At 56.3% G+C, this 25,792-nt stretch overlaps 1 protein-coding gene across 2 annotated transcripts in view; it reads left to right on the forward strand.

Moving 5' to 3' along the window:
- Nucleotides 1-1,402: 1,402 nt before the first annotated feature.
- The window catches only part of IFFO2 (intermediate filament family orphan 2), a 44,222-nt gene continuing 19,832 nt past the window's right edge, over nt 1,403-25,792 (forward strand). Inside the window, exon 1 of one of the 2 annotated variants that reach the window (XM_037045062.1) lies at nt 1,403-2,421. In XM_037045062.1, the coding sequence (XP_036900957.1) occupies nt 1,742-2,421 (680 nt within the window). In that variant the 5' untranslated portion in view covers nt 1,403-1,741. The remainder of the gene's footprint in view (nt 2,422-25,792) is intronic. The other variant, XM_037045061.1, reaches the window with a different exon arrangement.

Raw genomic sequence — 25,792 nt, forward strand, 5'->3', positions numbered from 1 at the left:
CAAAACAAACACAAACACAAACACTGATAACAAGACAAATATTAAATTGCAATTCAGAAAATGTGTCCAGAAGAATCTGGACGATGCCGCATATCTGGCTAAGTGCATGCAGTGCAATCCACAGGCATTTCAAGGAGAGGGGCACCTCCCCTCTGAGGTTTGTGGTGAGGATCAAAGGTGGAAATGGACAAGAGGCCAGCAGAATCGGAAGGATAGTCAGAGATAACATTTGCTTTGGGACTGCTTGCTGCTCCTCTGGTCTCAGTGGCCTCTGTAAAATGGGGATAATAACTAAGTATGGCACCCGGTATATACTAAGCACTCAATAATGGGAGCTATTATTACCACGTAAAAAATGACAGATATTTGCAAATTGATTCTAGCTACACCAGATTGGAGAATTTGGTCTTTAGGGTGGCAGGTCTGAAAAACAGACTTGAATGAATGAAAGAAAGATGAATGAATGCATCCTCGGATTGGCTCTGCCCCCCAGACCGGTTCCTTCCAGATATTGCCCCTTAAGCGGCTCAATGAAATGGACCGCAGCACTGGGGTCAGCTACATCTCAGTGCGTGAGTGAACGATGGTGGGGAAATGGTCATTCTGGGCTGTGGAGCGACAGCAGCTCAGAAGCAGGCGGGTGTCATATTCCTGGATGGTCTTCACTCATTCTCCCTCCCCCTGCCTTCCAGAAACGGCGTGGCGCCTCCATGGGCTGCGGGGACTAGAGGGCTCTGCAATGCCTAGGCGGATCTTGGGGACACGTGGTGGAGGAGCCTGCCAGAGTCCACTGCGTGGGGAACGTGCAGGAGGAGTAGCGGCCTTATCCTGGGAAGGTCGATCTAGGCCGCCCAGGCTAAAGTGAGGGTGGGGTGAGGATGCACCTTCGAATGCTAAGGTCTCCTAGCCCTTCCAGACGGAGGTCTCCCGCACCCCGTGGGGATCTGAGGCATGGAGAATTGGGGTGAGAGATAAGTGAAACAGAGAACGTGGCAGAGGACGTGGGGGAGAGGGCTACCTAAAGGGGGAAACGAGCGCTGCCGAGGCTGCCGGTCCCTTTAAGAAGCCGGGCTGGCTCTGCGGCGGCTTCAGCTAACCGCGCGCCGGAGCTCTGCAGTACGTGTCCCCGGCAAAGAAGGAGAGCCACGCGGGGAGGCAGGAGCTGAGCAGAGGAGGAGTGGCAGGGTAGGACCTGGGCGGAGCCAGAGCTGCAGGCAGGGTGTCATTGGAGCCGAGTATGCGGCGAAGTCCGGGAGTGGGCAGAGCCAGACTCCATGGGCGTGGCCGGACGCTGAGCATCTCCGGGGCGGGGCCCCAGAATCAGGGAGCGCCGCAGGAGGTGCGGTGGGCGGGGCTATTGTAGGCGGGGCCTGTTTCTGCAGTGGGCGGGGCCCGCCGCAGAGGGGCAGTGCCGGCCAAGAGTCCTCTGCGCGCTGCTGCCGCGGCGCTTCCACATCCTCTCTGACAGCCCCGGCGCCGGTATCCGCGACCCTCACTACCTCTAGCAGCTGCCGCGGCCTCCATCGCAGCCTGAATCCCGTTCCTTGCCTCCGCACCCACATCCGGGGGCAGCCCGGCTCGCAGTCGCTGCGGAGGCCGCATCTGTTACACATCTGGAACCGCCCGGCCGGCCGCGCTGGAGCCCGCGCCCAACCTGGCCCGGCCGCGCCGGGAGCCCTGCCCGGAGCTGGAGCCTCCCCTGGAACCGCGGGCCCGGGGCCCTGAGTTGCGCAGCCGGCGCATGGTGAACTCGTTGCTGTTCGGAGAGATGGCTTTGGCCTTCGGCTGTCCGCCGGGCGGCGGCGGCGGCGGCGGCGGCGGCGGCGGGGGCTGCCCCAGCGGTGGCGGCGGCGGTGGGGCCGGGCCAGGGCCATCGCCAGTGACGGCGGCACTGCGGGACGACCTGGGCTCCAACATCCACCTCTTGAAGGGGCTCAATGTGCGCTTCCGCTGTTTCCTGGCTAAGGTACACGAGCTCGAGCGGCGCAACCGGCTGCTAGAGAAGCAGCTGGAGCAGCAGCAGAGCGAGCGCGAGCGGAGGCTGCGCTACAGGACATTCACCCGCGAGCAGGCCGTGCAGACCGGGCCCGATCTGCTACGGCCACCGGCGCCCGGCAGCGGGCATGGCATCGGCAGCGGCGCGGCGGCCGGCACCAATGCCAACGCGGTGGCCCTGGGCGGCCTGCCCCCCGGCGGCGGCTCTCACCCGCAGCTCTACGGCCGCCTGCCTGGGACCATCTGGAGCTACACGCAGGTGCGGCGCACGGGCGGCGGTGGCGTGGAGACCGTGCAGGGCCCCGGCGTGTCGTGGGTGCATCCCGACGGCGTGGGCGTGCAGATCGACACCATCACGCCGGAGATCCGCGCGCTCTACAACGTGCTGGCCAAGGTGAAGCGCGAGCGCGACGAGTACAAGCGGAGGTGAGTGCGGCGCCCCCTCTCCTCGCGCGGCCGCGGAATGTGTGTGTTCCGGGTGGGGGGCAGGTGGCAGCCAGCTGGTCCTAGCAGGTGGGCTGGAAACTGTTTGCAGAGTACCCTGCATTTGCTTGGAAAACTCAGTTATCTAGTTCCAAGAATGGGGGCGGTTGCTGACTACAGCAGGGGACAGACACATCCAACCCGTTGTTGGACCAGACACGTTCGTTGTTTTGTAGGTGACAAAACAGCTATCGATGTTTTAAGTAATCTTATTTCATTACCACGGCAACTCAGAGCATACGGAATTCTTGTCACCATTTCGTAGATGAGATGCAAGTGACTTGCCTAAGGAGTCTTGGCTAATAAATAATGAAGCTGGAATTTGAACTAGTGATTTTAAGTACCTCCAGGGTAGTCTGTCTCCTAGTCCAGGTACTTTCTCAAGGATGTAGAGGTGAGTTCTCTTCCCTCCATGGGTGAAAAGAAAAACACTGTAAAGTAACTCACTAACCTTTTGTTCCTTGAGTTAAATGAGGTTATGTATTTGAAGCTGGATGGATCTCTCCCCACTCTCTGGGGCTGGGTAGGCTCTGCCTTCTTGCTCCATCTCTGTAAGGTCCAGCTGGCTGGGCTGGATAACCAGCCCTACATCAGATTGGCCACAAGCTTTTAAAAATACCTCCCTACAATCCTCTTCCCCTGAACCCTCATTATCATGGTTTATTGGGCCCCAGCAAACTCAGGCCCCGAAAGGCCCCCCGGAGGAGGTAACCTTGGACTGGAAGACTGGACATTGAATGGACCCAGACCACCATCTCTGAGTAGAGTTTGGGATAGACTACCTACGGGACTGGCCAGTACATTACTACCCAGCCCAGATTACCCAGGTGGGAAACTAACATTGTTTCCTGCCTACAGCCTGGCTGATGATACTGTTTGCTCTACTTTCCCATTAGAGGATAGGGGTCTGTCTGTAGCATCTCAGGCCTGGGTGGGCGTGGGCCCTCTGCTGTCCCAGCATGGACAACTCTGCATTGGGAACCTGGGCTCCGAACTCCTAGATTTGGAGGATGTGCTGAGAAGGACCTTTCCTTCCACTCTCTGGGTCCTGGCGCTCACAGCAGCACAGAGTCTGCCAGGGGAGCTGGGCATGGTGCCCCTCCTCTTCCTCTACTGGGCAGGATTTGAATCAAATGGCAGCTCCGTCACCAGCCAGTGAGGTTGTTGGACCACTTGGAAGCCCGTTTGCTCACCCAAGAAGTGGAGCAATGATATTCAGTCTCAGTTGCATGAGGGGAGAGTAGGATGGTGACGCTTTTTGGAAGGTGTGAAAGAATCAAGTTGATGTTTAAGATGGTAGTGTCTGTCAGGCTGGCAGGACACAGATACCTGCAATCTCAGAGTTATCTCATGTAGGGCCTGGCTTTCTGGGGGTAGGTCTTACACCCCGCTGTATCCTAGCTACTCTTCTGGGCTGGTTGTCTCTCTCGAGAGCTTGAGAATGGCCTGGTGCCTGGCCATAGAGAGGCCACCTCTCTGCTCGCCGTGGACAGCTTCGCTGGGTGGGTGGGGTAGGGAAACAGGTACTTGCTCTGGATGGTGAAACTCCTCAGAGGGATGGGCCCTTCTGTCTGCCACTGCCGGTTGTGTGGTCATGCCCAGGTGTGTGTTGTGTTTGTTTTATTGTGTGTATGCTCTTGGACCTGGCTACTAAGGAGATGGAAAAACCGTGCCCAGTCGGTCTTAAAGGGAGGTAGGCTGGCGTTGAGCAATGCTTTGTTTAAGTTGCACTCAGGGTGTGGGGGTGATGTCAGCCTCTGGTGCCGGCCTGGAATGAGACGGGTGCTGCCGAGACAGGTGGAGAGCCCGTGTCTCTCTTCCCGCCGCTGGGAGGTGTGTGCACCTTCTCTGCCTTTTTTTTTTTTTTGGTGAACTGGGGAGACACATCTTTTCTGAAGTTGATTCAGAGCTCAAGTTAGATTTTTCCAAAGCGAGTATACTCCCTTACTTGGGCCTCAGTTTCCCTATTCGTGCAGGAAGAGGTGGGTGGTGTATCACCTCCAAGCTCCAGGCTTCCTCAGAGATGCCTAGGGATTCCTTGCATATTCAATAAAAATGAATATTTAAAAGCACATTAAAATGTTAATAGGGTCATAAAAATGGGCTCCTTCACTTTTAAGTTCNTTTCTGAAGTTGATTCAAAGCTCAAGTTAGATTTTTCCAAAGCGAGTATACTCCCTTACTTGGGCCTCAGTTTCCCTATCTGTGCAGGAAGAGGTGGGTGGTGTATCACCTCCAAGCTCCAGGCTTCCTCAGAGATGCCTAGGGATTCCTTGCATATTCAATAAAAATGAATATTTAAAAGCACATTAAAATGTTAATAGGGTCATAAAAATGGGCTCCTTCACTTTTAAGTTCTGCATGTTAACCCATCAAATTCCCTCTGCACCAACCTGTTAGTAATGGACGCAGGTGCAAGCCCTCCTTCTGCCATCTCTGTCTGTCTGAAGAGTGTTTTGAGATTGCAAAGCAAACTGCTGAAAACTCTTCCCATTCGTAGCTATTCGTCTCTGTGAGTCAGGAGATTCCTGATGCTCTGCAGCCAAAACTGGAGATAAAAGGAAATGGAATGTGGCACTGCCATCCATGATCCCAATTCTAAATATTAACAGATCGGAATAGCCTCTTCAGCGTCAGTGACTGAATTCAGAGTCGCTAGCTGTTATATATTTGAGCCCATATAAATTTATACAAGCAACACTCTGGTTTTACGTGTTTCTATATTCGGGTTTCTCGTAAGAACTTCCTTTTGTGAGCAGGGAGGGCGGATGATCAACTTTTTAAAAAGTTTAAAAGCCACTGGACTAGATGATCTTCCCAGCCTTCACAGTAAATAAGTCTGAGCGTGCGCTCCCGGCCCACTTCTGATTTCCTGTCCATAAGGGCAGTTGCAGACTGAGGCCTGAGACCAAGGCGTCTGCCCTGGCCTCCAAAGGCCTCAGGTTCTTCCAGGGTGTCTAGCATGGAGCCCCAAGCAGTGAGCCAAGAAAGGAGCCTGTGCCAGGAAAGGAAAGGTTGCCGGATTACCTCTGGTCCACCTGGGGGAGGGAGCACACAGCTCGGAGACCCCACTGGCTTTTCCAAGGGGCAGCCTGGTATGTGTGGCTCGGCGCTCTCCAGGTTGGAGACATTTCTGCTTCCACCGCCATGACACTTGTGGCCGTATCCACATGCCAACGCCTGTGTTACCTCTTATGTCAGATATATTTAACAGCTTTATTTAAAATGCTCACCGTCAGCGCAACATTCAGTGACTTTTAGTGAATCCATAGAGTTGTGCCACCATCACCACCATCCAGTTTCAGGACCACTCGCATGTCCCCCCAAAGAGCCTTCATGCCCACGTGCAGTGGATTCCCCATCTTGCCCCAGCCCAGGGAACTCCTGATCTGCTTTGTTTCTCTAGAGTTGCCTTTTCTGGACATTTCATGTGAATGGCATCATGCATTAGGTGGTCTTTTGTGTCTGGTTTCTTCCACTTAGGTATTGTTTTTGAGGTTTGTCCACGTTGTATCATGTAGTATTTCCTTTATGTTGCCAAATAGTATTCCACTGTGCGAATACACCGCCTTGGTTTTTGCATTCACCTGGGTGGCCAATAAAGTTTAAATGTAAAAAGTCACCTGCCATCATCTCATGTGGCATCAGCAATGGCACAGGAATTTCGGTTGGCAGAAACACCAACCTGAACCAGAGCCCCTGGCCTGGGGTCCCCGGCCCCAGCTCTGCTCACCATTGCTTTGACTTTGCCTTGGTCTGACGAGCTCTGAGCTCTTCACTGGGAGGAAAATGTGGTTGCTGAAACTGTAACACCGGCAAGGTTGTCAAGCACTGATTTGGAAACCAAAACAAACATTTCTGCTCTGTCACCACCCAGCGCCACCCAAATATCCTGTTCTGAGTTTGCAAGCTGGGGGCTTTTCCTGGGAGATTCCGGCTGAATCTCTGAACTTGCAACAAGTGGAGAGTTCTCCGAATTGGCCTCCAAGAGACCCAGACGCCAGGTCTGCCTCTGCCACTGGCCTCTGTGTGGCCTCAGACCCGTTGCTGTTCTCTCTGAGCCTTAGGCCTTCCACCTTTACACGGGTTGGGGGGGTTCATTTAGTGTAAAGTGGTCCCTTCCAGCTCGCTTTACACTTTGGCCCTGTGACTTGAGGGGTCTGAGTCAGGGCTGCTCTTTCTGCCCCCTGGGATGAGATGGGGAAACTGAGGCCCGGAGGGGACTGACTGGCAGAGCCGAGTGGGCAGACTCCTGTGTGCTGTGGGGAGCTATCTGTCGTCTGCCTGAGGGTCTTCACACCTCTCTGTGTGTCTGCCTTGAAGCATTTTTTGAAAAGCCACTTTCAGGGATGGGAGGGACTTTTGTCACGGCTATTTCTGATAGTGAACCGGAAGGGGCTGGGCTGTCAGCCCGAAAGGACGGCTCCAGAAAGAGCTGGGGGGCGAGCCAGCTGGAGTGTGCCCTGCCTTCCCATTGCATCCTCCACGACCCTTGAGCAGGTGGGTGTTGGCCTCGGGCCGCCCCAAAGCTGGAACACGTATCCTGAAAGCCAGCCAGGGGCTTTGTTTGCTGTTGTTCCGTGGATGCTAGGGTCCCTTCTGAAGCTGCCACTGATATGGGTGCGTTCGTCACTCTGACGCCCTGAGCGACTCTGGGCAATTGCTTGGCCTCTCTGAGCTGTCTGGTTCTCTGCTTTTTGTGAAAGAGGGAGAAAAATGTTGCTCCCCAGAGACTGGGAAGGAATAAATGAGCTCACGTGTTCAGGGACCTGGTCTTCCGTAGGCCCTGTGTCTCCTGCACCCCAGCCCACCCCTCCCCCGACAGTGTCTGTGCTCTTCATTTATAGGGGTCCCTCAGTACGGGCTGGACCGCCCCACACATCCATTTCAGGACATGTCCCCTGGAAGGCGCCAGGATGGTGTTGGGGGTGGGGGGAAAGGGCTGCTTCTTTGTCTGGCATTGGAGGAGGGTGTTCTTCCTACTTAGCGGTTGATTTGTGCCTCCGGAAACCTACCCCCCCCCCCCCCCCACAACCCAACAACCTCCTTTATTTAAAAGAAACACACAACCCCCCTCCATGTAGCTCCTCAGTATTCCAGAGCCTCCTGGCCAGGCTGGCATTCTCTCTGGGGACAAATTTGGGAGGGATTTTCAGAGCCTTAAGTTAGAGGGAAGAGAATGAAGTCCCAGAAAAGAAAAGGAAGCAAAGCTGGGAGACAGCTGACGCTGAAGATTCCTTCTCCCAGGAATGTGAGGGCGGGGCTTCAGCCTTGGCCACTGGATGCAGGCGAGGTCCCCCACAATACACACACACACACTCTCTCTCTCTCTCACTCTCAGGCTCTCTCTCCAGGCCTGTGGCCCACATCCCCACACGTGTCAGTGTTTGAAGGACACGGAAGGGTAGGCCAAGAATTCAAGTGCACCCTTTGCTGCAAGGCAAGGCGTTGACTTCCTGGGGAACTGACTTTTAAACTCAGTGATCCTGGAGACCGTGGGCTTTGCATCTGGAGTCCTGGCGTTTGAACCCTTCGCAGAGATGTAGCTGGCCTGGTGTTCTGTTTGTTCCCCATGTCAGGGGTGGCTGGAGGCCTGGGTCAAGAAGGAGGCAGTGCAGTTGTCCCCTGTGTGGGGATTAGGATGTGTGGCCCTTCCCTGACATTCTTTCATCAGGCATTTCTGAGCACCTACTGTCTCCCCTATCGCAGCACCCTACACCCTGAATCATAATTGCCTGGGATGTGTCTGTACCTCTGCCAACTGTACCAGGGGGACCCCCAGGAAAGCTGGGATTATCTTCTGGAGGGCGGGCGCCTTGTAGTACAGGCTTCCCCTACTAGGTGAGCGTTCTAGGAACCCATCTGTGTCAGTGTACCAGCTGGTGTTGTTGTGAGAGGTAGCATTTGGCCTCAGGGAAATTTTTTTGAAGGCTTTTTCAACATGTTTGCCGTTTCACGATGGGTAATTAATGAGTGCACCAGCCTACACCATGCTGAGTGTTCAGCAGTTTTTGACCAAAAACAGCATGACCCCCATGCTCCACCCTCCCTCTTTACCTGATCTCGCCCTGAGCAACTGTTTGTTTCCCCGGATAAGAAAAGACCTCAGCCCTGGCTGGTGTGGCTCAGTGGATTGAGCCCAGCCTGAAAACCAAAGGGTTGCTGGTTCGACTCCCAGTAAGGGCACGTACCTGTGTTGTGAGCCGGGTCCTCAGTAGGGGCCACATGAGAAGCAACCACACACTGATGTTTCTCTTCCTCTCTCTCTCCCTTCCCCTCTCTAAAAATAAATAAATAAAATCTTTTTAAAAATAGAAAAGAAAGTCCTCAAAGGGAAACATTTGCCAATGTGGAAGAGGTGAAACAAAAAAATGGCAGAAACACTAAAAAGCATCAAAGCTGACCAGTTCAAAAACTGTTTTGAGCAGTAGAAAAAATGCCTCAATAGGTGTATTGCATCAGACGGAGAGTAGTGTGAAGGTGACTGAAGTTTAAACATGTAAGAATAAATACACAATTTTTTATAAGTAAATCCTGTTTCTAGGGGTCCCCCCCTTGTAAGCTCTGCAGGACCGGCTTTGGGTCTGTCCTCTTCCTCATGTAGTCACACAGCTGGACCGGGCCTGGCCACAGCCCCCTTGACAACTTACCTGTGTGGCGAGGGAGGTTTTGTGCCTGGCTGCTGTGTGCTGGTAGGTCCCATTCGGGGCTGGGTGGGGGGTGTAAGGCACAGTGACACGGTGACCAATATGGGCTCCACATTCAGGGACTTGCAGCTTGCAGAGGGAAGGGTTTGGACTTGGAGTCAGAACACCCGCACTCTAGTCCTGACACATCGGTTCAACGAGTCTGAATCGACATTCATTGCTCGGTGCCAGAGGCTGGGGACTCAGCACAGGAGATGGAAGCTGAGTGAGCTTGGACCAGTCACTTTGCCTCTCTGAGCCTCATTTCCTTATCTGCCAAAGTGGTATGCTGAGCTCTGTATCCCGAGTTTGTGGAAGAAGTAAATGGGCTCATGCAGCTGCAGCTCTTTGTAAATGGTGAAGTTCAGAAGAGTTAGCTGGCAAGATTTCATAGGCAGAAGGGTGAGCACCCTAAGGGTGGGCTTTGTGAGAAGGGCAGAAATTGAGAACCAAGCTGGAAGCTGGGAGGAGGGTGGTCCATGCCCTTGCCGGCGGTGTCTGGGGGTTGTGTAGCCCCTGGGCATTGCTGGCTGTGAGATACTGAGGAAATTCTGGGCCAGATGGGAGGCTGGTGAAGACTTATGCTGGTGCTGCCTGCCTCCCAGGATGGTGCCCCCTCCCACCCTTCGTGGGCACTGGGGACTTGGTTTCCTGGGCAGGATGTGGCTTCTTACTCTAGTTCCTGGTACAAGAGAGGGTAGTCTTCACCCGTTGGTAAATGCCTCTGGTCCCCTTGAGGGGCTGTGGCTGGCTGACTCCCTGGTGGCATGGGGCAACTAGAGCCTGTGGAGTCCCGGTTGTGCTCCCAGCTTGCCCGGGCTTCCAGTTGTGCAGCTGGGGTGGGGGGAAGGTGGGCTTACTTGGTGCCCTGTGAAGACTGCTTTCTCTAGCTTTACCGCCGCGGTCTGGATTCTCTACGTGCTAGTTCATCTCTCACATCTCAGTTTGTCTCTCTGTGAAGTGGGGGTAAGTTTCCTTATGAGTTCTGCTTCCCAGAGTTGATCAAAAAACTAATTGAAGTAATGTGGGAAAGCATTTTGAAAAAAGTTTAAAAAAAAAATCATCACAACTTAATAGCCACCACCAACTGAGCACCTACTACATACACGCTAAGCTCTAGGACAGCTTCTTTAAATACAGGAGACTTATTTAACAGCAACCCCCAGAGATGGGAATCGATGATGCCTATTGTGTAGATGAGCGGTCCAGAGAGAACCTCTGGCCCAGGTTCTGCAGCGGGGTCAGCCTGGGTCTCCAGATCCCACGTTCATGCTCTTCCCGGGGGCGACACGGGCTGACCTTGTCCCATGCCAACTGAGGCAGGTCGGAGGCAGGCTGAGGCATGGGGTCTCCCCGCCGCCTGTCACAGTATCGCTGAGGCTGGTGGCAGAACGGGAGGCAGCTGCTCCTCTGGGAGGACTTCCTGCTGTCGTGTTACAGTAACTCTTTCTTGAGAAGCTGATGAGTCACAGGCAGTGGCACGGTCCTAAGCGCCCCCCTTGCCCCTCAGCTCTCCGGAGGTCATCCTAATGGGGTCCGACTCTGGGTAGGGCCGTTCCTGGTCTCAGCCAAAGAAGGTAGCACCCCTGGGCTGGCGGGCCTGGCAGGGGCTGGGATGGGGGCAGGGGACATATGTTACTACCTGTCCTGCACCGCGTGATCTGATTTAAAACTTGTGGCAACTCTGCAGGATGGAAACCAAGGTTCAGGGGGAACGTAACTTGCCTGGAGTCTTACAGCAAAGCCAGGGCTGGACCTGGGTCCCACACTCGGGCTTTGTGCTCCTGCTTTCTTGCCTAGCACCTAAATCTTAGCTCTTGGGAGTGGCCTGGGCTTCACACTAACTGATTATAGGCGGGAGAGACCATCAGGCATTCTGGTGGCTGGAGAGAAGCTGGCCTCCGCCCCGGGGCTCTGGTCTCCCTCACTTTTGCTTTCAGTTGGTGCTGTGAACTTTGCCAGGGAACAGGGAACTTGTCACAGTCACTCCATGCCTCTTGTTGGGGAAGACGAGACTGCTGGGTGTGGATGTCTGAGAACCCACAGTTCTGTTCTCTGGACAGAGGCTGGGCACCTACCACACCAGAGACAGCCCTTCTTCGCTCAGGAGTCAGAGACGGGGTACACAGGCAAATGTGGCGATGCCACGTGACAAGCACCTGTTCAAATAGCGCCTGTGCCTACTAGGGGCACACTCCGTATTTATTAGTTAATTAATTTATTAAACAATTGTTTATATAGTGCTCACTCTTTGCCAGGCTCCATTTAAAGCAGTTTGCATTTAATTCATGTAACCTCATAATAACCTTATGAGTCGGGCACTATCATTAGACCATTTTAGAGATGTCGAAACTGAGCCGCAGAGCCAGTAAGGGAATTGGGCCAAGACACAGCCTGTACGCAGCAAGCCCAGACCGGAGCCCAGGAAATCAGGTCCCACAGCCCACCCAGAAAGGGGCATGCCTATTGCAAGTGTCTTCCTGCTCTGAGCCTCAGTTTTCACGTCTGTGAAATGGGAGTGATAAATCTGCCTTCATGGAGCTGTTCAGAAGATTAGATGAAGATTAGAGGAAGATTAGATGGTGTCTGTGCCGGGGACACAAATGGTCGAAGCCCTGGGACCCACCTGCCCACACTGCTGTGTTTTTTCCAACTTCTTGTGCAACCAAGGGCTACTCGAAGCTCCCTGAGATGTCCCATCTTCCCCTTGCAATTACATTCATGCCTCCCTTGGATCTGGAGACAAGCTATGAGGGGTGTTGGAAAGGAGCCCGCAAAGCTGGACAACGCGGAGCAGAGCACTCGTGTGGAACTTGGGCGCTGGGAGGAGAGGAGGCCAAAGCATGCTTTCGGCTGCTTCTCAGCTCCGTGACCTTGGGGAGGTCACTTGCTTCTCTGAGCCACGTCTCCTTCTCTGCCAAGCGAGGCCAGTCATGTTGCACGGACGGCAGGAGAAAGTGAGTGGGACTGTGGGGCTCAGACGCTGGTGGAGGAGGCTGGGTGACTGGGGAGAGCAGCAGAGGTAGGGATTGAGTGGCACTGGGGCGGGCCTGGGCAGGAGCCCTCCGCGTGGCTGCTCTGGGCGGGGCCTGCCTCTATGCTCTCTGAGATGCTTGCTCAGCGCTCTGGCCTACTGGCTCTGACTTCGTGTGTGCAGGTTCACACATCCCCTGGCTCCTTGCTCCTTGATGGATAGACGCCCCCGCAGCGGAGACACTGCCTTCCGCCCTTTTAACTGGCCATTTTTATTACTTGGGTTATTTAAAACGGTGCTTGGCTTGCTGCCTCCTGTTTGCTGTCTTGGGGGAGGGGAAGAGCCGCTGGTCTAAGTGGCCCTTGTGAAATTCCCCGGCATATGAGCTCTTCTTTGGGCAGGGTCAGTGAATCTCCCCAGGGCCTCCTTTTTGCCCCTGGCCTGCTGTGCTAATGGGCAGAAGGCCGTCTGGGGGTGCGGTGGGGAGACTGGGGCTGGAGTAGCTTTGGGGAAAGCTTGTTGAGCGGTTAGACCTCAGGACCAGAGAGCCTTTGAGCTCTGGGTGGAAGCCTGGTGGCACAGTGCGGGGCCTGAAACCCAGGGATTCTGGAAGACACCTGAACCTGATGAGGGCCCGCTAAGGAAGGCTTCCTGGAGGAGACATCACTTGAGTTTTGCTCGGAAGGTCCAGTAAGAGTTCAGGAGCAGGGGGAAGGGCGCTCCAGGTAGAGAGAACATCTCGTACCAAGTCCTGCAGGTGAGGTTGTCGTACCGGTGCCTCATCCAGAGCTCGTTCCTCAAGCCCCGGCCGGAGTTGGCAAGGGGCCCGCCCTGGCCTGCCTGCTCTTTCCTCTTTCCCTTCTTCCCCACCTTGTGGCCTTCATGGCCCTCTTTGTTCTGCTTGCCCTCTCACACCCTCTCTCCCTCTTTCTTGTTTTGGGCTGTGCTCCCTATGGCTGGCTCTCTTACTTCTGCTCTGTGTTTCACCTGAGGCAGGGGAGAGCTGTGAAGGGGGTTGTGCCACCCTCCCCCCACCGCCTAGTGCCTGGGCTGGGGGCTCTCTGTCTGCTGCTGGGGCTTTGTGAGCCCCGAGTGCATGCGTGCGTGTGTCTGGGCCGCTGTCTGCATCCTGTGGTCCTGAGGTCAGGACCCTGCCCCCTGGCCACCCTAGACCCTTTGTATGACCCTTTGTGCATCATGGTGGAGGGCCCAGGAGGCTGCCTGGTGGGAGGATGGCTGCCGGGTCTTAGAGGTCGGCGCTGGTCATGGGGACTGCAGTCCCCCAGCCCCCACCCAGCCAGGTCTGAGCCCAGGATTAGCCACAGGTTGGGGAGTGGCTGTGGGAGGCTAGGCTTCTCACCTTACCTCTCCAGGCTTGTCCCTACTCTCTCACCTGTGACTTCCTCTTAGTGGAACACTTTTGTGTGCAGGGCACTTCCTTTCTCGGGCAGTGAGGAGAAGCCATACCCCCGCTGCCCCCCATCAGACTCCTAGCACAAGGTCACTGGGAGGGCAAGACCTAGTCTGCAAGGCCTTGCCTATAGTAGCATGTCCCCTAGAGCCAGCGTTTTCCAGTGGCCTGTTGGAGAGCGGACTGGAGTGGGGGAGTCTGTCCCTGTTCCTGCCACCCAGGAACAAGGGCCTCCTTGTGCAGATGCGGACGCAGCCTCCGGAGGTCGAGTCCCCAGTCCGAGGTCTCACCCAGAGGCAGGGGTAGAGCTGGAATTCCAACCCGTGTCTGGCGGACTCTTCCAGGGCACTTCCTGTCACACCGATGGGCGTGGTCTCCCGGGCTGAGAAATGGGGCAGCTTGGTCCTGGCCCCGGCCCTTGGGCTGAGATACGGGAGTTGGAAGTTCCGGTCCTGCCTTGCCCCTCAGCAGGCAGAGGGGAGGCTGTTTTCCTTCTGGGCCTCTGTAAGGTGACAGGAAGGTGGCTTCTGTTTTCGTCCAGTCCATGGTCTGCTCGGTGAGGCCTTATGGGTGAAGTGCTCACTCCCAGATCTTGGAGGAGAGGTGACGTTGAAGGCTGTCTTGGCATTGTTTTTCCAGGGTTGACGTCAGGGCAGCTGGTTTAGGGTTTCATCTGGGAGACAAAGGCTGCTTTGTAGCTTCTGCCCAGTTGAAGTCCGGGCACATCACCCCCAAGGTGGGAACAGGCCGGAAGGGTTTCTGGGCCCAAGCACAGAAGCCCTGGGAGGCATGGCTCTCCCTTAGCTCCTCCAGGGAGAAAGCTGGGATCTCATAATCCTGGAACACTCACCTCACCCCTTCCCAAGAATATCGCGTGTGCCCAAAGCAGGTCAAACTTCAGGGATGTATTCTCTGGACATCAAGACACTCCTGGAGGGTGGCTGTGGTCATGCCGCCATATACATGAGGACACAGTCTTGGCAGCAGAAATGACCTAATGGCTTAAAAGATCCCCATTGAGTTCCACCACTGTTGAATCTCCTTGTAAATCCAGATTTGGGGGTGTATCTCAGAGAGCCAGGGTGCCCTGGGCAGTGAAATCTCAAGGCTTGGGGGATTCAGAGCTCCAACTTCTATTCTCAGAATTCAGAGTTGGGCTACCATGCTTGGAGTGTGTGTTGAGTGTGTAACCATGCACCTGTAGGTGTATGCACACGTATGTACAAGTTACAAGAAGGAGACTGGCTACTGGAGGTTGGTAGCCATGAGAAAGTGATCCTAGGAGGCCTTCTGGGCAGGTGTATAGAATCATTCCAGGGGATTCCTGGGACCTTCTGCTCTTCTTTGTCAGGAATTGCCCCACTTTATCATCGGTCCATCCATCGGTCCCTCCGTCCATCCTTTTCGGGAGCCCTGTGCTTGGGCCCCGGGACGGGTGCTGCATGAACCAGAAAGGCAGAGTCCTATCCGCTGGGAGCTTGCCAGATGACTGTTAAATCAGAGCTAGAAGAATCCTTAGAGATTGTTTAGTTTTCCCTCAACGCACAGTTTCTCCAGAGAAAGGCAGTGACACCCAAGATTGTGCAGCATGTTGGTGGCAGGGCTGCGCCTCCCAGCCAGGGCTGCAGGCTCTGCCCTCCCCCACCCCCACCATTCTTGCCCCTCTGCTGTGCTGACAGATGGCTCTCCCCTCCTGGCCGGCAGTCCTCTCACCCAGCCCCTCCCTGCTTGGCTGTTTCGATGTATTCTTGGCTTTTCTGGAGTCCTCTGCAGCCACTGCCCTGGGGGACCTCAGGACATGCCGGCTGGACCAGAATGCCAGTCCCAGCCTGGAGACAAGCTTGGCTGTGCTGTACCCTGAGATGACATGCTTGTCCGTTTGGAGTGACAGGTTGGCTGGACTCCTGAGTGCAGAGGCTCTGAGGCCTGGCTTTACTGCTCCTTGTGGACAAGGGAGTCTCCAGAGGTCACCTTTTCCTGTTTTACCTTGAGGCTAGGAGGTCCTACAGACCCCATAAAGACCTTATTGCCTTGGAAACACATTCCAGAGCCTTCCCCAGATGTGCCCTCCAGTGTCTTTGTCACCTTGTGCTTTGGGAATGCTTCCTGGTCCCTAGCCCTAATCCCATGTGCAGCCTTCCCGCTGTTTAGCCTTCCACAGAGTCCGGGCAGGGGCGGATTTCAGCTGCCTCGTGAAGGCCTTTCCCACATTCTCAAGGCAGCACCCCCACCCCCCATCCGGAATTCACTGTCTTCCTGCCTGAGTCCCTCCTGACTCATGAACACTGGTCTGGGCATGCTCTGTGTGGAAGGGTCTGGCCAGTCCCTTCAGGACCCACAGGTTTCTAGGGTGGAGATGCATTCCATCTCTTGGAGACATGGAACCCTCTGAGCCAGAAGTGGCCCTAGATAGAGCCCAGGGGTCACTTTGCCCCCCATTTCCTGGTGGAGAAACTGAGTCCCAGAGAAGTTGAGCAGCATGTCTTTGGCCATTTAGTTGGCCTGGTGGAGTTGGGTCTCTCCCTCGCAGGGCAGTGCCGTTTCCAGGGTTTGGCCCAGAAGTGGGTGTTTCCAGCCCAATCGAGGTGGCTGGTGGCTTTCTGGCCTGGCGGTCCCTGCCCCAGACGGGTGTTCTGGAAGCAAAGCGGCTGGTCCCACTTGGCCCCACAGGGCTTCCCTCACAGTGTCAGCACCCTCCCCCACTCGCCCTCTGGGCTGGCAGATTCCTAGCGGTCCAGCCCTGACCTCAGAGCCCAGCAAGTCCACCAGGCCTGTCCCCAGGGCCAGGCATCGGCCTCCTGCTCTCCCACCTGTCCCCTGGTTCTCTCTCATCCCACAGCTTCCTGGCCTCCCTTTTGGCCCTGGGGGGGGGGCCCTCACTCTCAAGGGTGGTGGATAGGAGGCACAGTGGTTAAGTTGCCAAGGAGACACTACCTACTGCGACTGGGGCAGGAAAGGGTTAAGCAGCTCTGCCTGCTGGTGCTGGACTCCCAGCTGGTGTCCTGGCCCTCAGGCCAACCAGGCCATCTGGCTTGACAGATGCCACAAGGTGTTCCATCTGTACCAAGGCAAAGTCACCAGGAAGAGGCCCACGGGGGTGGGTGTGGGCTGGCTGTCTCTCCCTAGCAGGCCAGCCAAGTTGGGAAAGGGCCCACCAGGGGCAGGCTGCTCTGGGGGCGGCTGGCCTGTGATCTCCTGGCCTGTGGTCTCCAGGGGCAGGAGTAGGGGAGAGCCCGAGTTCCCAGGGGTGGTAAGAGCTCCCTTGCGTGGAGGGGTCTCGGAGGTGCAGGGACGGGCCCACGGTCAGTGCTCGTGGGGTGGGACTCGCACCTGACCCTGCTCACTGCTCTGCCCCGTGGCTCCTGCTCACAAGCTCATTCGTCCGGTAAATACCAGTTGAGGGCCTACTGTGTGCTGGGCCCTTGGAGACTCTGGGTGTCAGACAGCACCCCAGTCCCTGCGTGGGGAAGAGGGAATCCAGAGGATGAAGCCTCTGAGTGGAGGGATGTCGCATCTCAGCCAAGCCCAGGACCCTGGACCCTGGAAGAGCACCTCCCCTCCCCGATCCCAAGCAGCTGGGAGTGGGGCCTACTTGCTAGGATGCTTGGTATTCACTATTTTGTCCAGTCCTCGCAGCCCCGTGAGGTAGATATTGTCGTTACCCACACTTTGTAGATGAGGAAACTGAGGCTCACAGAAGTAAAGTCACCTTCACCGGGCCTCCAGCTGGGGAGTAGCTGAGTCTGCCTGACGTCACCGTATTTAAGTGATGGCACAGTGGGTAAGGGGCGGGGCACGGGTGCAAGCGGCCTCACTCGATCCCCAGGCTGCTCCTTCTCTCCCTCCATCATGGGCCATCATCTCCTTTTTGGCTTCTCGCTAAGTCCAGCCCAGGGATCGTGTGGCCAGAGGACCGTCTCTTGCCAGGGAGGAGCGGCCCCAGTCAGGTGTGAGAAGAGAGGCTGTCTGGTCCCTTGATAGGGCTGGGCTTGGCAAACTCTGCCTCCCCTGGGCCCCCGGTATGGACTGGGCAGCCTGGGAGTTCTCTGGAAGGGAGTCTCTAGTGTCTGAAAGACTCCCAGTCTGTCTGAGAGCTGGGGCACTGGACCCGGCTTGGGGGGACTTCATTGCAGGGGCCGCAGCCCGGGGCCTCTGCATTTCACTCTTACAGTTTGGAGGCCGTGCAACGGGGGTCCATGCTCCCTGACCTTCCCCCACCCATTATAAGGCCACCTGCACGGGGGAAGGAGCCCAGGATTTGGAATAAGAGAGACTCGGTTCTGATCTAGCATCCGCTACCCCACGAGGTGAGCAGAGGCAGGTGAGTCTGGTGGTGCTGAGCTTGAGACAGTCTGGATTCGAGTCCCAGCCCTGCCACCTTCAAGCTCTGTGACCTTGCACAAGTGGCTTCACTTCCCCAGGCCTGTTTCCTCATCTGTAAAATGGGCACAATCCCAGTGCCCACCCCCTGAGGGAGGTGGTTGCGAGGATTAAATGAGCCGACCATGCCCACCAGCACTAACACTTGGTGATGTTAATGATTCTGTCACCCCGGACAAGCCACCAGACCTCTGTGAGCCTCAGTTTCCCCATTGGCAGAATGGGGGCGAGGGAAAGAGAGGCTCCAGTGAAGGACTCGGGGAGGGGCTTTGCTGTCACAGAGTGTTCTCTGGGCGTCTGCTCGCTTTCATCCCCCTCCTCTCTGGGGGAACAGGAAGACGGGAACTGACCCGTCCCTACTGGGGGAGGGCTAGCCCAGCCCCAAAGTCGGGGGGCCACTCCCTGTGCATCTGTGTGTGTGTTGGGGGGGCCCAGTGTCCTCCTAACTGGTTCCCATCGAGTTGAATGTCAGGGCCTGCATGATGACAGGAGGCTGGCAATAAGTAATGAGTCTGTCCCCTTGAGCTGTGTTTAGTCACTAATCCCTGTCTTGGTGCAGGTGATGGCAGTTTGTCCTGCTGTGCCCGCAACCCTCCAGGCCACTTATGAACAATTAGGGCACCGCTCACCTGGGTGGTGCCTGCCCAGACCCGTCCTCGGTTGCACAAGCCCCACATGTAATTAATTGTTTTCCCGGGTCCTCGTCATTCCTCCTTCCTTCCTTCCTGGTGACCACTCAGGAATGTCCTTCTCATCAGTGGCCTGGCAGGAAGCACATGGGCTCTGGGTTCCTGTCCTCTGCTGCCACCTGGCTGTGTGACCTTGGGCATGTCACTTTACCTCTCTGAGCTTCAGGCTTCTCATTGACACGTGGCCTGGACTTCTGAGCTTCCTTTTCCGACACCCTGGGACCCCATTTCCACATTCTGTGATTTTTCTTTCTTTTTTTTTTACCATGCATGGAGGCTGTCTGGGCTTGCCTATCTTCATTTAATTCAACTGGGGGTCATTCTCCTCCATTTCCCAGATGAGGAGACCGAGGGCTGGAGAGGTGACTTGCTTAAGGCTGCAGACAGATCCTTGGTTTAAACGCAGGATGGGTGTGCCAACTCTTGCTGGTGAGCGATGCTTCTGGGCTGCAGGTGATAAGGGAGACTTGGACCGGGAGGCAGTTGGCCCAGGTTGCTGGGTGAATGAGTGAGCTGTCTGCCTTTGATGGGCAGATCACGTTGAGCTGCAGTCCCACAGTGCCTTGCATTTACCTGTGGGCACAGTCACTTGGAATAAACAAGGGAGAAACCCAAGCTGCAAATTAGGTTTCCAAAATAGCCTTGGGAGTTGCTATTTTTCCTAAAACTGTAAACATATCAGGGGTGGGGCCCTGCAGCCTCCTGGGCCAGACCCTGCGGGCCTCCTCGTTCTTGGCCTAGGTGCTTAGAACCCCTGCTGGCTTCTGGACTTGGGCAAGAGCTAGAGCCGGGTGGCAGAGAGCCTTCTGGCACTGGGAATACAGTTGGTTGGAGGGTGTTGGGGGCTTGGCCAGGCGTGGGCAGGAAGGGGAAGGCCCGGGAATGGAGCGCTGTGAGGAAGGCCCGGACATGGGGGTGAGAGAAGAGGGTCGTGGACTGAGAGTAGCAGAGCTGGCAAAGACTGTGGAGGTGGACTAGTGAATCGGAGCGGGTGAGGGAGGGCCTGTCCAAGGTCACGTAGTTGAATCGATCCTCGCTGACTGCCTACAGGTTGGATCTCCTAAGGAAGGGCCCAGAGGCTACGCTCAGTGGACCTGCCTGCCATCCAGCAAACATTTATTCGGTGCCTGTGCACCAGGCTCTGTGCTGGGCTCTGGAGTTGCAGTAGAGCCAGAGATGGGCCTGATCTTACAAGAGCTGAGTTAAGGAGGGAGGCCCAACTTGAGGCCCTTGGTAGCAAGGGACTGGGTGGGGCCTTTGGAATATAGAAGAGGGACACCTGACCTTGACTAAGGAGTCGGGGAGGGCTTCCCAGAGGAAGGGGTATATAAGCTGGGTTTTCAAATTGGCATAAGTTTCAAGAAAAGAGAAGTTAAAGGAAAGAGAAGTTAACAAAGGACACGTAGGACAGAGCCTTCCAGGCGGAGTCAGCTCATGCAAAGGCCCTGGGGGTTTGAGGCAGCTCAGCACACCCAGGGCTGGAGGTGCTGGGGGGAATGCTGTTCTGTGCTGGCCCCCTCCAGCATGTGGCCACTTGCTCCAGGGCTTGTCGGACACCAGGCTGGTGCCCCCACCGTTTCAGAAAAGAGGTCGAGTCCCTCCCAGCTCTTGCTCCTTGGGGAAGACAATGTGTCACCCCAATAAGGGCATGGAAGGGAAGTACTTACGATGGGGGTCTTCCTCCCCCTGGGCCTTTTGACTACTAGGGAAACTGAGGTGCAAATCAGTGTTGTTGCGGGAGCTGAGGGGAGGGACGTGTCCTCCCAGTGACCTGTCCTTTCTTGCCCAGGCTCCAGCAGAGGCTGAGCCCCCCTTGAGAGTGTGCCCCATCACACACAACTCTTCAGGGGGGCACGGGGGCCTTTTCACAGTCCCCACCCTTGACCTGGCACTGCTCCACGCAGACATCTGGACTGATAGGCGCGCATGTGTGCCCAGAAGTTCCTCACGGTGTTTAGATTGCTGGGATTTGGGAATGACGGCGCAGGACCCATTAGATCGGTGGTGCCACAGCCCCCTGCGGCGTCACCTGCTCCGAGAAGGCTGGCCGACGCTGTTCAGCGGGAAAAGGATGCCCCAAGACCGAATAGGGACTGATCCCGTTTTCATTTTTAAAAGATCTCATAAGAAAAATAAATCTCATAGCAAGGATGTACAGCCAATATTAACATCAATTGTCTTGGGACGGGGGCTTGGATGGGTTTCTACTTTTATGTTTTTCTGCTTGGCTTACCTGACTTTTTTTTTTTTTTAATTTCTTGTGTAATCATTTAAATCCATGCAATTTAAAACAAGGGGAAATGAGCAGCTATTTTTGTCTTTTAAGAATGGAAGTGCTTTGAATTTCTTGATTAGGTGATATACATCATTAAAAATTTAAAACGGTACAGAAGAAAAGGGTATTCTGACACACGCTACCAAGGTGGATAGACCTTGAGGACATGCTAAGTACAGTAAGCCGGACACAAAAGACCAGAGAGCGTGTGATTCCACTTACATGACGCACCTAGAATGGTCGGATTCAGGGGGACAGAAGGTAGAATGATGGTGGGGAGGGGCTGGGGGAGGGGGCAACGGGGAGATCCTGTCTCATGGGGACAGAGCTTCAGTTTCGGGGACAGAGCTTCAGTTTCGCAAGGTGAAGAGTTCTGTAGACGGATGGTGGTGATGGTAGCACAAAGATGCGAATGTGTTTAATGTCTCTGAACTTGGAGCCCGAGAGCCCAGGATGAGCACCCCCTTTCATCCCCACTCCCTCGGCCCAAGACTTGCCAGGCCCTGATTGCCCTGCCTGTGGGGCTGGGGGGAATGAGGCCCGGTGGCTGGGGAGCTCTGGGGCGCGGCCGCCCTCTCTCAGCGAGAAGGGAGTGCTCTTCGTCCGCTCCTGTGCCCTCGCCATTGGCTCCTGAGTGGGCACTTGGGAAATGTGTCCGTCGTGGGGGGAAAGAAGATGGACTCTAAGCCGATGGCCAGCGGAGCTGGGCCTCGGTGCACACGCCCTGTGGCATCCAAGGTGCTGGGTCTGTGCCAGCACCGGGACATGGTGCGGGACTGGACCTGCGGGGTGTGTCATTGTTGGGTGGCCCCACGTGTTACCAGGCGTCGGAAGCACCAGGTGTGGTTTAGCACGCAGGGAGCCTGCTGGTGCCTGGGACCCTGGCCAGTCCACTCGGGAGAGCGGTCCTCCCAGGCCGAGCCGCCCGTTATCCACAGTGGGAAGGACATAAAGACCACATTTGAGGCTGATACAGGGTGAGGAAAAAGTGGGTTTACAGTTATTTGTATGGAGAAAATACAATGATTCACAAATAACAATACAAGGATAAAGTGTTTCACGTACTCGCAACTGTGAACCTACTTTTGCCCACCCTGTGTGGCGTCCATCCATTGGACGTTTACTAGGAGCAGGGTTCCGAGCTAAGCACTAGCCATGCGGCTTCTTGAATACACCAGCCCCACAAGGTGGGTGCTTCTGTTCACCCCCCCATTAAAGATGGGCCGGGAGCACATATCTGCCCTTCCCAGCATCCTCGTCTGGTGGGGAAAGTGAGGGACCTCTGTAGCCAGTGCCTGGGTGCCTGGTGACAACCTGCAGCCTTCCCCCACCGTGCAGTCCACAGAGCAGCAGAGCTGAAAGAAACAGACCATTTATAGATGAAGAAACTGAGACCCAGAGAGAGCAGGGTGCGACCTCAGGGAGGACAGGGCAGGGCATGAGTTCAGAGCCCGCGTATGTCGCCTCTTTCACAGACTGGAGCAGCCCTGAGGAGGGGGCCTTTGCGACCCCCATTTTACAATGACCAAGTGGGGCGGCTCGGGCCCAGAAGCCTGTGCCCGGTGGAGTTGGGATCTGAACCCAGTTCGGTCTGACTCCAAACCCAGGGCCTGTGTAGCCATCACGCAGCCCAGGCCAGTTGCCGGGCTGGGGTGGTGGCAGGGCTGTGGGCGGTCAGTCGTGGCCAGTGGAGAGGGAATGTTCAGGCCTTGAGAAGTGAGTAAACAGCCCAAGCAAATAGGCTGGGTAAGCAGCTCTTTTCAAAGTCAGCGACTGTGACCCGTGGGCACATATCCATCCACGCATCTGGCCCCAGCCTGGTCACGAGATGGCGTTTCCTGAGCAGCACGCTGGGGTCGAGGTAGGGAGAGAGAGGGTGGGGTTTGTGGAGCTGGTCAGACAGCCTTACCCCCGAGAAGCCGCTCAGGCATGGGCATCAGATGCACCTGGACTTGACACGGAGCAAGTCATTTCACCAGAGCCTCTCAGTCTTCTGACCTGTAAGGTGGGAATTATAGCACCTGGCTCCCAGGGCCACGGTGGGAGTGCAGTGGCGTAACGCAGTTTCACAGTGAGTACAGTCCTTCTGGGGAGCAGAGTCTGCTGAGAGCGGCAGCACCCCAAATGCCACGGCGGAGGCATGTGCCAGGACTGGAGACACCGGGATGGGCGTCCTGGTTCGTCCTGAGGAAGTCACCAAGGGCTCCCTGGAGGAGGTGATGAAGGTGTAGCAAGCCTGAAGGAGTTGGAAATGGTGCCCCAGAAACCTCACGGTGGCCTGCAGTTTGGGAGGCAGACCCCTCATCGCCGTGAGATGCTCGTTGAGTCACTTTCCTTCTCGGCGTGGCCTGGTTTGTGGGGGGCAGTGCCCACTTGGGTATAGTTTCTGGACAGAGGACTGGAAGGAGGGTGCTGCCCAGCATAAAGCTCTGGATTACAGGCGTCTACAGAGCTGCTGGGTCTCCAGAGGTATTTTCAACAAATGACAACGAAGTCAAAGTGACCCTGGGAACCAGCGCAAATATGGACACTGGGTGACAGGAACAATGACTCGTAGTTGGAGGGACTCTTAGAGATACACAGGATAGGAGACTATGGAGTCATGCAGTGAATTAGTGACAGAGCGGGGACTCGAACCAGGACCTCCTGCCTCCTAGCCCAGAACCCTGTGCCCGACAGGGTACTTCCCTGTGGGCATTAGACCCCTTGCTTACGCCCAAGTAGCCTTGCACGGGCCGTGTCTGCTGTGAGCCGCTGTTCCAGATGGAGAGAGTGTCCGTGTGGCGGCCGCCTGCTGGGCAGAGGGGCACCCTTGACAGGCGGCTGCTCAAACCCAGCCCATCACCAGCTCACTGCCAGGCTCCCGCCTGTGCGGGCCATTACCGCCGCCTGTAATGGAATCGGCTGCCCTGGTTAAGTGTTCACATTAAATTAATGCCTCCTCCGTGGAGACAATCAGTTGGCATTTAATTTGTGTTTCCTTCTGAGCAGGAGAGTACAGCCGGGCAGCCGGGCCTCTCATGGGCACGCCTGCCAGGCGTCCCTTCGCTGGGATCAGCGGCCCAGTGCAGATGGGAGCCACAGGGAGGAGGCGGGTGAGTGTGGCAAGGCAGCGCTGGCAGGTACCGGGAGAGCGTGGCGGGCCTCCCTGCTCAACGGCTGAGGGACCCAGCCCTCCTTTTACTGGAGAGGGAAGGTCCAGTGAAACCAGAGGCGAGAACGAGGTCAGGAGATGGGTACGCCACGTGCTTTGGGGTTCTCCCGGCCCCACCCACTCCGACTGCCCTTTTCACTCATCTCAATGCTTTTCTGCCACAAACCTGAATCGTGTGTGATATTAGACCAGGGAGGTGGTGTGGAAAGAGGAAGTTGACTCAGTTGTGATTTTTCAGCCCTCTAGGGGGCTCTGCAGAAGCTAAGGGGGTGGGGGCCCTGGTTTTCGCACACAGCTCCGGCCCCACCACCAAGTGCCCACTCTGATCTGTTAACCCACTGGCCTCTTCGCAACCGCACTGAAGGGAGGGCTCGCTAGTCCGCATCTGTGCCAGCATTTCCCCTCCATTTCAGCTTAGTCTGAAGAGGAACCTGCCAGTCAGGGCATGGGCTGGGCCCCGGCTTGGCAGCAAGGGGCGGGGAAGGGGAGAGGTGCCTCCGGGTATCTGTGGGTGGGCTCACAGAAAACTGGGGGCAGTGTACACAGCCCAGGGGACAGGCAGCAGAATGACCCCAGCACACCCTGGCCGTCCCCTGGCAGCCTACCCCCAGCTGTGCTGCAGTGGGGTGAGCCCCCCGTGGCCCCGTGGAAATCCCTCTCCACCCGCCTGCTCTCCGCCAGAGGGCCAGGCCCAGGCTTGGCCCAGAGTGCAGGTTTCTGCCGGTGGCTCCTGGCCCAGCCTTACCTGAGCTTCCTTCCCATCACCTGAGCCGGCCTGGGCGTGCCGCCCTCACCTTTCCTGGGAAAGGTGTGGACCGTTCCTGCCGTGGCCTCCCAGCTCTCTGAGGTCTGGCTGCTGGAGCCAGCGTGCGGTTCTACAGTTCAAAGTGAGTGCCGAGCGTTCTGTCTGCTGTGTGCTGGGGCGGGGCTGGGTGTTTTCGCCCACACCTCCCACCTCGTGGGGTTCTCACCACCACCACCCTCATTAGCTCCCCATCTCACAGATGAGGAAACTGAGGCTCAGAGAGGGTAATTGACTTGCCCAAGCTCACACAGCTGGGAAGTGGTTAGATGAACCCAGCGTCTTGCCAGCCAGGAATCTCCAGGACTTTCTCCCCAGAAGCCCCAAGGCTGTCCCTGGAACCTGAATCCTTTTGCTGGAGTGGCCCGCACTTTCCTCTGGAGCTGGAGCCCCAGAGCCTCTTTCTCTGATCGCAGAGGAAGTGAAAAATCTGTGAGTCAGTCCCTCTGCCAGTGACTTCAGCTTGGCTTCCCTCCCCGCAGTAAGCAGGCTTTGTCAGCCCCTTTCCTGTGGGGCGTGTGTCATCTCGGGCTGATGGGGGAGGCGGACGCTGGCCGAGTGTTGGGAGTCGGGCTGACTTTGAAGCTGCCCGTCCCCTCCCTGCAGCCCCCTCCCTGCAGCCGCGGGCTGAGACTTCTCGTCCACCACGTGATCCAGCGGTGGCTCCTGGAGACCACGTCTGGCTGGGGGTGGGTGCGGCCCCTCCTCCTGGCCCCTGGCCTCACACGTGCGCTCCTTCTGCTAAGATGGTTGCTCAGGCCACAGAGCTCAGTGGCAGTGGAGTCTGGGGAGTCAGTTCCCCTCCCTGCCCTCATTGTCTGGCATCCCTGCATCCCCTCCTTGGCTGGAGGGCTGTGGGAAGTGGGAGAGGGAAGCTTTCTCCCCCTGCCTGCTTCCTGCCCTGGCTGTCTCTCCCCCTGGCCTGGCCTGGCCTCTCCCTGGA

This window comes from Sturnira hondurensis, unplaced genomic scaffold (assembly GCF_014824575.4).
Source record: "Sturnira hondurensis isolate 20B ecotype Veracruz unplaced genomic scaffold, ASM1482457v3 Scaffold0004257, whole genome shotgun sequence".
Taxonomy (NCBI): domain Eukaryota; kingdom Metazoa; phylum Chordata; class Mammalia; order Chiroptera; family Phyllostomidae; genus Sturnira; species Sturnira hondurensis.